Below are 13,227 nucleotides of genomic sequence, written 5' to 3'. Positions count from 1 at the left end.
GCTGGCACTGTAAGGTGGCAGCTCTACCAGCTCTACCAGCAGCAACCCGTTCAATCACATCACCAAAATATGTACATTATACTACTGGAAGGACCTAACTACACATAAGTTAGTGGCCGCATTTGCCTGCAAAGCAGCAACTGAGATTTAAATAAAATTCACTGGTTGTGTAGTACTTCAAAGGAATTTATAAATGGCTTTATAAATTATATAATTTTCCCATCAAGTATAAAAATTGCCACTAATAACTCATTTATCACGATCTTAATTTTTTCTGATTTATATAATCTGACTGAATACAATATTTAGAGTGTTGTTATAAATCACCTTGAGACTATTATTCACATAGCCTCCAATCTAATTGATCGGGTTAAGTAGGGCATCTTTCAAAGGTCTACTTGCCATCACATTCATTAATGACCAAGTACATATAAAGCACGCTAAGTACATAATACAATAATTGATGAATCCCCAACTTCATAAAATGACCAAGATACAATACCTCTTTGATGGCTGACATCTTAACATTCTCATAGTAATGTAGAGGTGCATTTGGAGCATTCATGTCATAACCAAACCCAGCAACTGCCACTTCATCACAATTGTGCAGTGCCATTGTTATTGCAACTGTGCCTAGTGTTGGTATATTCTGCAAAGAGAAAGAAAACAAGCAAAATTAAATACAAACTAAATATATCAGACTTGTAAGTAAGTTACTTTGGAACTCAATGAACCAAGGGGGATTGGATAGCATGGGGGCAAGGAAATGTTTTCAAATATTTTTATTAATCAAAAAGTAATACCCTCAGTATTATTAAGAGTATGTTTATTCCTATGTCTCAAAATAGCCATTTCTTTCCTGAGAAACTCTGGTTTCATATTGTGGTATAGAGAACAACTTTCCATTAGCGAAAAACGGAGATCAGAGACTGCGGTAACTTCTAGGTCTCTCTCATTGTGCAGTTGCCTCCCAGTGAAGTCCCTCCCAAGAGAGGAAAGTACATAATCCAGACTTTCACATCTGTGTCGCATTGAGGAAGTACTACATTGTTGGAGGTGCCAGCTTTCAGATGAAGATGACAAATTTATGCTATTTCTTGCATTTCTGGAACACAAAGCAAAAATCACATTTTATTATGAAAATAAGAACTGGGACACATGGGTGGTGGGGATTGTGATTTCCTAATATCTTACTACTGTTATCAATCACCAACCTCTTTACAACAGATCAATTGGTCATGTGTAAGGGGGAACTCTTTCAATGAGGAACATAATTATCCTCAAGGGAGTGATGTGGCCAATATTTATTCCACAATCAACAAGACAAAGATAAATTATCTAGTTATTATCACATGGTTATTTGCAAGAGTTTTAACACTTTTCCATTTGATCATAAGTACTTTGGGGTGAACAGAAGCTGTGGAAAGTGCTGAATATTTTTTGTTTTATTAAACACTGTATTTTGGACCCAGCTCTATGCAAACATGTTGTAGTTATTGTGTCTCAAGTGCAATGACCACAACTCTGTAAAAAGTATTTCATCTCAAGAAAGCTGCCAGTGTTCAGTTGTTCTCAGGCAAGTGCATGCCAGACATACATAGACCGCTGGAATGAATACAGTGTATTGTAGAATCTACCTCTGCAATGCTATTCTAGACACACTTCATATTGGGTCAGAGTCCACATTCACTTGAATTGAGATTCCAAACCTGGAGATCAAGAAGAAAATTATTTCTGATGAAAGGTCATCATTTAAAAATGGTAATTTTGTTTCTCTCTTCACAGATGCTGCCTGACCTGCTGAGTATTTTCAGCATTTTGTAATGTGGTTACTTACTTCTTATTTTAGTGTTTGAATCATTACTAGTGCCTTCATGAGATTTCTTTTTTTTGCCAGAGATATAGAAAGTCACATTGAAAGTCCAAAATGATTCATATGTGTACAATTTAATCTCAGTCTTTTCTGTGGGAAAACTACATCCTACCTGATGTGTTATTCCAATGTCCACTGTGCTGTTATTTCCTATCTTAAGGCTGGTATTCCTTTCTTCGCAGCAGATCAAAAATCATTAAGTACAGAGCAAAGTGCTTCAAGTTACTAAAGAAACAAAACAAAAGGGTCTCGACCCGAAACATCACCCATTCCTTCTCTCCAGAGATGATGCCTGTCCCGCTAAGTTACTCCAGCATTTTGTGTTTAACCTATTCATACATGTATCCTTTTATCCTTGGGTTGTGGCTACAAAAAAAACAATTCTACTCGAAAACAGCAAGCCTACTAATGATTAATTTATGTTTAGTATTCCAATCTAGAGGTTCAGTGTGATGTGCGGAATCATTGACATCTGAAGCCCTTGTGGCTGCTTATGATTAGCAGGTTTGATATCTTGATGTAATCACACTATTGGTGTCTTATCACATCTTTCCAAACAGCAATACATTAACGCATATTGATGTGTCTGGCAACACACTGATAACATACACCTTGTCATTCAATTATCCAGGATTCTTAAGGATTTGTAGGACTTTTAAACCCGAAGATGTAATCAAAGGAAAAGTTACCATAGAAACATGATCAGAATTAGCTTAACTAATTCATCATTAAACTGAAAACTTAAATCATTCCTGTTCCAAACATGTTTGGCAGCTCACCTTCAATTTAAGCCACAGACATGTACACAAGGTCCGTGACAAGCATTGGGGATTTGATGAGATTAGGACGTGCCTAATAAACTGAATGCTAGATAACCTTCAGAGCTGTTTGTCTTTTGCAGTTTATAAAACAAGCACTCTCCATATTAACTTCTACATCATCATAGACACTGTGAGCCTGAGCTGCATGATTGTAGCTCCAGATAAATAACGATTTACTGATTTTCCTTCAAACCATAAATGAAATCGGTTAAGATGTGAGCAGATTAATCTAAGAGGTACTAAATTACAATACGGGGTAAGTGTCCTTAATGTTACAATGACCCTCCTAGGCTACTAGGAACCACAGATGCTGATTTAGCAAGAAAGGATGCAAAATACTGGAGTAACTCAGCACCCCTGAAGAACATGGATGGGTTACATTTTAGGTTGGGACCTTTGGTGTCTTCAGTTTTTTTTTGTTGCAATAAACAAAAGATCGCTTTCAATAAAACTTCATTTTGGGTTTTTTTAAACTACCTGTTTGAATTTCTCTCAGCATACACCGATCAGCCAAAACATTATGACCACTGACAGGTGAAGTGAATACATTGGTTATCTTGTTACAATGGTACCTGTCAAGGGGCGAGATATATTAGGCAGCAAGTGAACAGTCAGTTCTTGAACTTAATGTGTTGGATGCAGGAGAAATGGGCAGGAGTAAAGACCTGATTGACTTTGACAAGGGCCAAATTGTTATGGCCAGACAACTGGTTCAGAGGATCTCTGAAACGGCAAGTCTTGTGGGGTGCTCCTGGTCAGCAGTGGTGCATACCTACCGACAGTGGTCCGAGGAGCGACAAACCACAAACCGGCAACAGGGTGTTGGGCGCCCAAGGCTCATCGATGCGCGAGGGCAACGAAGGCTATCCCGTCTGGTCCAAACCGACTGTAAGAAGACAACAAGCCTGGTGGAGGGAGTGTGATGCTCTGTGCAATGATCTGCTGGGAAACCCTGGGTCCGGCCATTCATGTGGATGTCAATTTGACACTTGTCACCTACCTAAACATCATTGCAGACCAGGTACACCCCTTCATGGGAATGGCATTCCCTGATGGCAGTGGCCTCTTTCAGCAGGATAATGCGCCCTGTCACATTGCAAACATTGTTCGGGAATGGTTTGAGGAACATGAACTGTTCATGGTGTTGCCCTGGGCTCCAAATTCTCCAGATCTCAATCTGATTGAGCATCTGTGGGATGTGCTGGATCGACAAGTCCAATCCACGGCGGCTCCACCTCGCAATTTACAGGACTTGAAGGATCTGCTGCTAATGTTTTGGTGCCAGATACCACAGGACATCTTCAGGGATTTTGTACCGTAGAATCCATGCCTCGGCGGGTCGGCGCACAGAGGACCAACAGCATATTAGGCAGGTGGTCATAATGTTTTGGGGCTGATCGGTGTACATAACATCCACTCTCTCCTACCTACAACAGAGTGCTGGAGAATCAGTGTGCCACGTGACACCCTATCTTACCAATCATAGGATATTACAATTTGACAAAACACCCATTATTCATTTGCTTTTTTCTAAGTACTTTAGAGATTTAGTTTAACCCTATATTGGTAAATCTAATCTGCTAATCTACCCCTAGACAATAGTGGCCTCCTCAACAACCTTCTCAAAAGAATAAATTGTGTAAAATGATCCGTAATGGGTCAGACAATTCCGAGCCTTCTGATCAGCTTAAAGATAATACCGTCTGAAATGTTCTGCTTTGTTTCACTAACTGATGTTGATTAACCTCAGATGAGGAAGCACAGTGCAGTAAATGCTCCATTAAGATTGACAAACATCAAAATCAAAATGCTTATTTATCAAACAAATTCCAGTTATTAAGATAAAAAGATGCTTTGATTTGTCCTCTCAAGATCTGAAATTTCTGCAAGGTGATTTAATTAACGGCTTACAAAATGCCGTCATGCAGCACTGCAGGCAGGTTCCTGGCAATCTTGTTTAACCCCTGATTGCCCAACCCAGACTGCTGTGACACCCAATGAACCTTTCCAAAAAGGATTCTGAAAAAAATTTGAAGGTTAAAATAAAGTCTAAAAGAGAAGCTGTTTTCTTACATCAAGTAAACCCAAGGACATAATTAACATCATCTGTCTCTCGATACACTCGACTGTCCAATTGGTCACAGAATTTCTACAAATAGGTACCGATGAACCCTGAGCTCCTTCCCTTAGCGATGAATATTAATGACACAGGAAGGACTAAATGCATTGAGATGGGTAGACCTAAAGAAATAAACCAGGCACAGAAGACAATCACAAAAGGAAGGAATTGTGATAATCATGGTGATTCTTTTGTATTTTAAAACGATGGAGTTTAGTTTAGTTTAGAGATACGCATGGAAACAGGACCTTCAGTGCATCAAGTCTGCTCCGACCAACGATCATCCGCAAACTAGTTCTATTCTACACAGCAGGGAAAATTTGCAGAAGCCAATTAACCTACAAATCTGCACGTCTTTGAAAGATGGGTGGAAACCGGAGCACCTGGAGAAAACCCACGCGGTCACAGGGCGAACGTACAAATTCCGTATGGACAGCACCCAAGGTCAATATCGAATCAGGGTGTCTGGCGCCATAAAGCAGCAACTCTACCGTTGCGTCAATTTGCAAAGAAACAATGGACAGGTTAATTAACCTGTACAAACAGGACTAATAGTAGGGGAGCTGCATTCAGAATCAGAGTTGGATTTGATCATATGGGAGTTGAAGTTACAGTTAAAGATTGTGCAAGAGCATTAAGGCTGTGGAAGTGCATGGTATTGTCTTCAGCTTGGAGTATTTTTTATCATATCATATATATACAGCCGGAAACAGGCCTTTTCGGCCCTCCAAGTCCGTGCCGCCCAGCGATCCCCGTACATTAACACTATCCTACACCCACTAGGGACAATTTTTACATTTACCCAGCCAATTAACCTACAAACCTGTACGTCTTTGGAGTGTGGGAGGAAACCGAAGATCTCGGAGAAAACCCACGCAGGTCACGGGGAGAACGTACAAACTCCTTACAGTGCAGCACCCGTAGTCAGGATCGAACCTGAGTCTCCGGCGCTGCATTCGCTGTAAAGCAGCAACTCTACCGCTGCGCTACCGTGCCGCCTTTATCATGCAGTCCACTGAATTATCGTTATTTTATAGTTACTTGTTGCATCTTATGTTATATTATTTGTAGAATTTTTCACCACTGGTTGCAGTATTTTTAATAAACCTTTTAAAAGAGTTCTGATTTGTGATGGTTAGCAAGCTTTATCCCAAATAATAGGTATTATTGGAAACAACCTACTGCACGGAGAGATGAAAGCAAGCCAATAATCATAACTCGATGCTGAATTAATCTCATCTCAGCTCTGAAATCCTTATGTACCACTGACAACTTCCACTTTTAACACCTTTGATGCAATAAAATCTCACACAATGGTTCACATGAGACTTACCAAACTGAATCATAATCAGGTGAAGGGATGTTAAGGCAGATGAATAAACACTTGGTGAAAGAGGTATTGGTTAATATGGCTGAAAGGAGAAAGGAGAGGTGGAGGCAAGAGGGTTTAAAGTGATGATTCCAAAGAACTGAATCCTGGTGGTTAAAACATGATTGTCAATGGTGGAGCAATTAAATTGGGAAATGGCAGCTGGCCAAAATTTGAGGAACACTGATATTTTGATATTGTACAAACCCTAGGGAAATTACAGAGGTAGAGAGGAAAAGAAATTGAAAATTATAAAATCCAGCTACTGTTTTACCAGAGGGTAGAAACCACAGGGATGACAGGTGAACAAGATTTTGTGCAACTTTTAAGAGTAGTCTTCATTGGAAGACAACAAATAGACTAAATTGAATAAAAGAGAGTCTCAAAAGTACAATGGAGCAGTCAAGGCTTGAGGAAATAAGAGGTCTGGATGAAAGTTTCAGCAGTAGATGATCTGAGGCAGGTTGGAGTCAGATGAGGTTACAGAGATGGAAAAAGGTGCCCTACTGTTGCTAGGTGATCTGAAGCTCTATTTAGGCAGTCACATATAACACCATGGTTACAAATAATCCGATTCCGTATCAGTTACCAGAAAACGGGTTGTTGTGAGTGGCAGAGAAGGGAACAGCATCTGTAATGGGGACAAGCAACAAATATCTTAGTGTTCCCAATAAGAAGAAATTACTGCCCTTCCAGTACTGGATGCCAGACACGAGTTGGTTAATTTAGTGATGATGGCACAGTAAAGGCGGATCTCGTCAGTAAATAAATGGAAAGTGACACTGTTTTGGGATTATATTGCTGAGGATCAATAGGAGGGAGTTAGGAAAAAGATTTTTGGGGTGTGGGGATGGGTAGGGGTGGACAGAGATAGTGGTATGGGCTCAGGAAAAGAAACCTTTCAGGTTTATTTATGCATTTTCTCCGTGGCCTGGAAGATCAGAAAACCACAGAACAAAGCAAAACTCTTCCCAGTGGAATATCCATGTACTTAGTTTTACAACTGAGAGGCTAAATAAATACCCAGTGCACATTTGTAGCTGAGGAATCATGCACAATGCAGACACACTTAAGCCAATGATGGAAGGGAAGGGATGTCTGAAATAAATAACTTGCATGTAATTTTAATAGCCCATCAAATATGATTAGTAACTTCAGTGAGATAAGTTATCCTGGCTTGCAGTTTCTTTTGGTCTGCTATTTTAGGACAGCTTAATTGGACAGACATTTCAAGTTCATATTATTGTAGTTTATACAGTGCTATGATTTTAGGAATGCAAGGCTCATTAATCATTTCTGCAAAGTCTTTACCAAGAGTGGGAAAGAAATAAGAAGAATCTAAAAGCAATCTAAATACTGCATTAAGTTCAGAGGGTTAATCTTAACCTCTTCAGAGTCTTAATTAAACATATGGAAGCAATGGAGGCACTAGGGTTTCAGTGAGACAAACAAAATGGGCTTTTGATTTACTGAGTGCCAAAATACCAAAGCATTCAAATATATGATGGCAGGGTTTCCTGAAAGTGGGTTGATTTGATTATTTGCTGACCCAAGACCTAAGTGGTATAATCCACAATTGTAGTTATAACAATGTGATCCAGAGTTCATTTTTATTGAACTGATATATTGACAAATGTGTATGTTTATTTTTGTTTAGAAAAAGGTGTTGGTGATAATGCTCTCAATACGATTTTCTATCTAATTTTAAACTGCCTCGAAGAAAAAATGTATTTTCTCCACTTTTCCCCATAATATTGCTCAATTTTTCACTTCCCAAATAGAGAAATATTTCTGTTTTTGGTTTCGTGAAGAAAATATAACTAACTCATACATTTCAACATTCAGCATTCTTGGTTCAGTATCAAATAAAACCAAATTTAATAATACAGAAGCTGTTCAAGTGAGCTTGTTACTTTTGTTTGATGAGATCAAATTATCTTAGGTTACAATTGAAAATTTTAATTTAAAATAAATAACCCCTGCAATACTTTCTGAGAAAGCTTTCCCCAATTCAACTAGCCAATGATTAGCAGTTAATGTAATCTCTCTCTTTGATCTGTTAAAATATACTTTTATATTTATAATCACTGGTCAATGAGTTCTAACCTAAAAAAATATTTTCTTCATACAATTTCTCAAACTGTTTCAGAATGCTTAAACCCCATTCACCCTGCCCTCCAGCATTCCCAGAATCTCCACTGATCACCCAAGAGTTTTCTCTCCCAGATATAATTCCTGCATCTCACAGAGTATGACAAAGGTTAGGATAGCACAACAACCTTTAGGCATTCATTGACGCACATCAATGTTGCTGATAGGTATTTATTGACGTACCCCAATGTTTTTGGATGGGTATTCCTTGACGCACACTACAAGATTCTTGATATCAAAAATTAAAGAAAGGATTAAATAGCATGTAGGTTTACTTGTATTAGTGTTATTGCATTTGTTTATTAATGTTTTGAGAACATATTGTTATTGATGACAAGAAATTAGAAAGTGCGCACAATTTCAAGGGCCAAAATCTGAAAGTTGATAAGTTATCCTGGCTTGCAGTTTCTTTTGGTCTGCTAGTTGATCATCATACAGCATGGAAACAGGCGTTTCAGCCCAACGTGTCCATACCGACCAAGATGCCCCATCTAAGCTCGTCCCACTTGCCCGTGTTTGGTCAACTTCATTCTAAATCTTTTCTGCCCATGTACCAGTCCAAATGCCATTTAATGTTGTTATTGTATCTGCCTTAACTGCTTCTTCTGGCGGCTCATTCCATATACCCACCACTTTAATTGCACGCTTTCTGACAAATATTTCATAGCTTCAAGGGTGCCCCAAAGAATCAGGTCAGTCTCAATTATTTTGTTAGTGGTGACCAAAGGCAGATAAGGAAATAGATTCAGGCATCTACTTTGGATCTTAGTATTTTAAAAAACTCAAAGGGCAGATTGCAGAAACAATCAATGTCCACTTTCGAACAAAAAAAGGTGCTTGAAAATGATAAACATTAAACATTAATTGAAAATAGTGAAAATTTGCAACGGCTCTCTCTGCGAAGCACCTCTGGCCATTTTAGCACGTTAATAGCCTGTATATAAAAGCACTTTGTTTTGCGCAATGTTGGCAGTTCAGCAGGGAAAATACCAGAGCAGACTATATGGAGTAGATCGCAGACTTCTGAGCTGGAGCATGTTGTGGTTCTCATGCTCTTTCTATTTAATTTGAAGGACTGGAAATGCTCAATATCTAGAAGCCAATCTGGATTTCAAATATACAATAAAATAGTTAAAAAGGTAGAAAAAATCAATCAATTGACAAGACACAGTGCATACAATAACTTGGCACAATGATTCAAAATAGTTCAGATTTTTTAGATTTTAGATTTTGGAGATAGTTTGCAATATTACATATGTTAAGAATTCTTATTTAAGAAAAAAATACAGCACTGACTATATCAGAGGGAGAACAGTATTCTACAAATAATATTGTTTCAATTATTGAAGCACTGCATATAATTTCATTAGCCAAACCACTTAATTTCTGCCTGTAATCAAAGGATGGAATTCGGCTTGCGTCTGCCTGGTCATGAAATGTCACTGAGACTATAATGTCAGTGTGCCAATGAATTCATATTGATACCGAGGGAATGGAACATCTGCTCAAACACTTATTGCAAAGTCAATTGCTGCATTCGGCCTATGGTAAATGTGCAACCTCTTATCTATTTGGTTATTGCAATTTGTCGAAGCCGTTTGCATTCTGGTCCTGCTCTAAAAGTGATACTGCTGTGTTGACAACTGTACCCACTATCAACGGATAATTAATGCTTTGCAGTTATTCCCATTGGCTGTGTTTATGTTTTCAATGTTACTAAATTTTGCAGTTTGCTCATTCACTGTGTCGTCTGCACTGCCACTCTGGGAGACCATTTGGTGATGCATGAACTCCAGATCAACTAGAGTCATAGAGTCCTACAGCATAGAAACAGGCCTAGCGGCTTAACGTGCCCACAACAACCAACGTGTCCATTCTGGCCTTCCATCACAATGAGGAGGGGACTGGAGGAGACTCACTGTGATGGATGTTTTTTTTGGGGGTTTTTTTGTGTTGGTTGTGGTTGTGTAATTGCTTATTTTATTGCTCTTATTGTTGGACTGTGGGTGACGAAATCTCGTCCAAAAGACTTGTTTTTTTGGATGACGAATAAAGGTAATTCTGATTCTGATTCTTATTCTGAATTCTGATACACTAGTCCTACCTACCTATGTTTGGCCCATATCCCTCTAATACCTATCCTGTCCATAAAAGAAGTGACTTGTACATTAGCGTCTTGTGGAAAGGTTGCCCAACCTTCAATAGATTTACAGAGACATACACCATGAAAACATGCCCTTTGGCCAATCAAGTCCATGCCACCATCAACCACCCACCTGCAGTAATCCTACATCAATTCCATTTTATAATCTCCCCACATTCTTATCAACTCCTGCAAGATCTATCACTCATTTACAATGACCAGTCCACTCACCGACCCACAGGATTTTGGGATGTGGACTACACTTGGTCTTTTTCGCACATACTAATTTGCACTTCTCCAAGTAGATTGACTGTAATGAACAGGATCTTCCCTACTCTCGTTCAAAAGCCCACCAAGATGAGAACAAATCACAAGGGGCGACACAGTGGTGTAGAGTTGCTTCCTTGCAGCATTGCAATGCCAGAGACTCGGGTTCGATCCCGACTGGGGATGCTGTCTATACGGAGTTTGTGCATTCTCCCCGTGACTGCTTGGGTTCTCTCCGAGATTTTCGGTTACTTCCCACACTCCAAAGACGTTCAGGTTTGTAGGTTAATTGGCTTGGGTTTGTATACTTGGTATAAGTGTAATTTGACCCTAGTGTGTCTATGCTTGTGTTAGTGTGTGGGGATCACTGGTCGGCACGGATTCGGTGGGCCGCAGGGCCTATTTCCAAGCTGTATCTCTAAAAAAATGCTGTGGGGGGGGGGGGGGGGGGTTGAGAAAACTTGCAAAGGAACATAAATTTCTATCCTTGGCAGAGCGTTAAATGTACATGTTCGATTCTTCCACCCTATGCATTTGTTAAATACAATATTATTTAACACAGTTCCACAATGGTAAATTGGAAAATCTAACACATAGCTTGTCACATATGTTACTCACCCCACGACCCATCATTCCATTGTTGACTGGAAGGCCAATAAACGTGAAAGCTGCTTCACGGATGAAATAAGGATTCAGAATTCGGATCTCTTTAGGTTCCTTTGGGACAACTGTGGCAACGGACTTCCAGAAGCCATCTGAAGGACTCTGTAAATAAACAAAGCAAAAGGGCTATTTTCTATTTAAACAAAACCAATGCACTTTTCAGTCTCTATTTCTTTATCCTATTTACATTTAATACAAGTTGCCAAAATCATGAAGAAAGCAACATTTCAAACTGTTATAAATTGTTTAATTGTGTTCCATCCATTGCTTTGTCAATATGACTGCTTACTTTTTTGATTACAGGCAACAAACAATCTGTTGAAGGAACTCAGAGGGTTAAGCAGTATGTGTTGGGGAAGGGAACTGTCAATCTTTCAGGTCGAAAGATCTATATCATGATAGAGAGGGGAGAGGGGAGATAGTATAAAGAGGAGATGGGTGGTAGTGAGGTAGGACCCTATAGGTGATAGGTTGTCCATGGAAGGGTGGTGGTTGATGAGCAGATGGAACCAGGTTGGGGCAGGGGAGGGGTGGAGTTTGGAGATAGTGAAAATTGAATCACAGATGGAGACAGACTAACGAATAAAAAAAGAGGCAGATGGAGCCAGGTAAGGGGAGGGTGAAGGTGGAGATGGCTGCTGGTTGGTGATACACAGGAGCCCAAAGGCTACCTGTGCTGGAATCTGATAAAGATGGTGATAATGGAAACTAGTAGGTGAGAGGTGAATGGAAGATGGAAACCGGCAGGGAAGGTTTGGATGTTTGTGGATGAAGTTGGTGTGGGTGGAACCAGGAGTGCGAAGGGGATGAAAATGGGCAATGAGAGTCTGGGGAAAGAGAACAAAAATGGAGGACTGGGGAAGGGGGAAAGGGGGGGGGGGGAGAAAATGGGTCTCACCCTGCGTGGTGAAGGCCAAGGATGGGCAGGTCAGTGTGGGACTGGGAAGTGGGATTGAAATGGCATGCATCCAAGAGCTTAGGATTGTCATTGCAGATAGAGCGTAGGTGCCTGTAACCTGGTCGCCTAGTCTGTGCTTGGTCTCACCAATGTTGAGGCCGCCACATCAGGAGCACTGAATAGAGTAGATGAGGTTGCAAGAGGTGCACATGAATTTTTGGATCACCTGGAAGGGCTGTTTTAGTATCTGGATGATGGTGCAGGAAGAGGTAGAAAGAGAAATTGCTACACCTCCTGCAGTTGCAGGGAAAATGCCAGGGGTTAGGCAGGGGTGGGTGGGGAGGGTTGAGCAGAGCATTGTCTAGGAGTGAGTCTAGGGTCCCTGCAGGTGGAAGGAGGTGGGGAGGAGATGATGAGGTGAAATCTTGTTGCAGTTGATGGAAACGATGAAGGAGGATGTGCTGGATGCAAAGGTTTGTAAGGTAAAAGATTACAACTCTGGAATCATTAAACTGACATCCTTTTCCCTTTTCATAATTTTGAGTTCTTTCTGTATTTGTTCTATGCAACCTGTGATTGAATTGGCAAGGGATCACCCAAAGCTATTCCTTTATAATTTGAGTCTCATGTCTGTCACATTCACTGCTCACAGAAATATCTCTGGTTCTTAGCAGGGTGGTTTCTAAAAAGAGACCAATTTCAAGTGCAGTAAAACTGTTAATCCTACACACTTGGGACTTTGGTGGTGCTGGAGTGGCAGATTTTTTTTGATTCTTGGATGTTATTCTTATTAATACTCCAACACACTTTTAATTTACTTTTTTTTTGTGGTTGCTGCACAGTACAATGCATTTTCCAGTGGACCAACAAGTTTCAAAAGAGTGCTGGAAATAGAACAGAATGAGTTTCAAGGGACTCCAGGA

General features: G+C 40.0%; 1 protein-coding gene across 7 annotated transcripts in view; it reads right to left on the bottom strand.

Moving 5' to 3' along the window:
* The window catches only part of st3gal3a (ST3 beta-galactoside alpha-2,3-sialyltransferase 3a), a 350,137-nt gene that overhangs the window by 43,126 nt on the left and 293,784 nt on the right, over positions 1–13,227 (bottom strand). For all 7 annotated transcript variants that reach the window (XM_078408347.1, XM_078408350.1, XM_078408351.1 and 4 more), the window contains 2 exons: positions 11,362–11,508; positions 503–649 (listed from right to left, as the gene is read on the bottom strand). In XM_078408347.1, the coding sequence (XP_078264473.1) occupies positions 503–649; positions 11,362–11,508 (294 nt within the window). The remainder of the gene's footprint in view (positions 1–502; positions 650–11,361; positions 11,509–13,227) is intronic.

This window comes from Rhinoraja longicauda, chromosome 11, assembly GCF_053455715.1.
Source record: "Rhinoraja longicauda isolate Sanriku21f chromosome 11, sRhiLon1.1, whole genome shotgun sequence".
In the NCBI taxonomy this organism is placed as follows: Eukaryota; Metazoa; Chordata; class Chondrichthyes; order Rajiformes; family Arhynchobatidae; genus Rhinoraja; species Rhinoraja longicauda.
The sequence above is the reverse complement of the archived record's forward strand: the minus strand, read 5'-3'. Positions and strand labels throughout refer to the sequence as shown.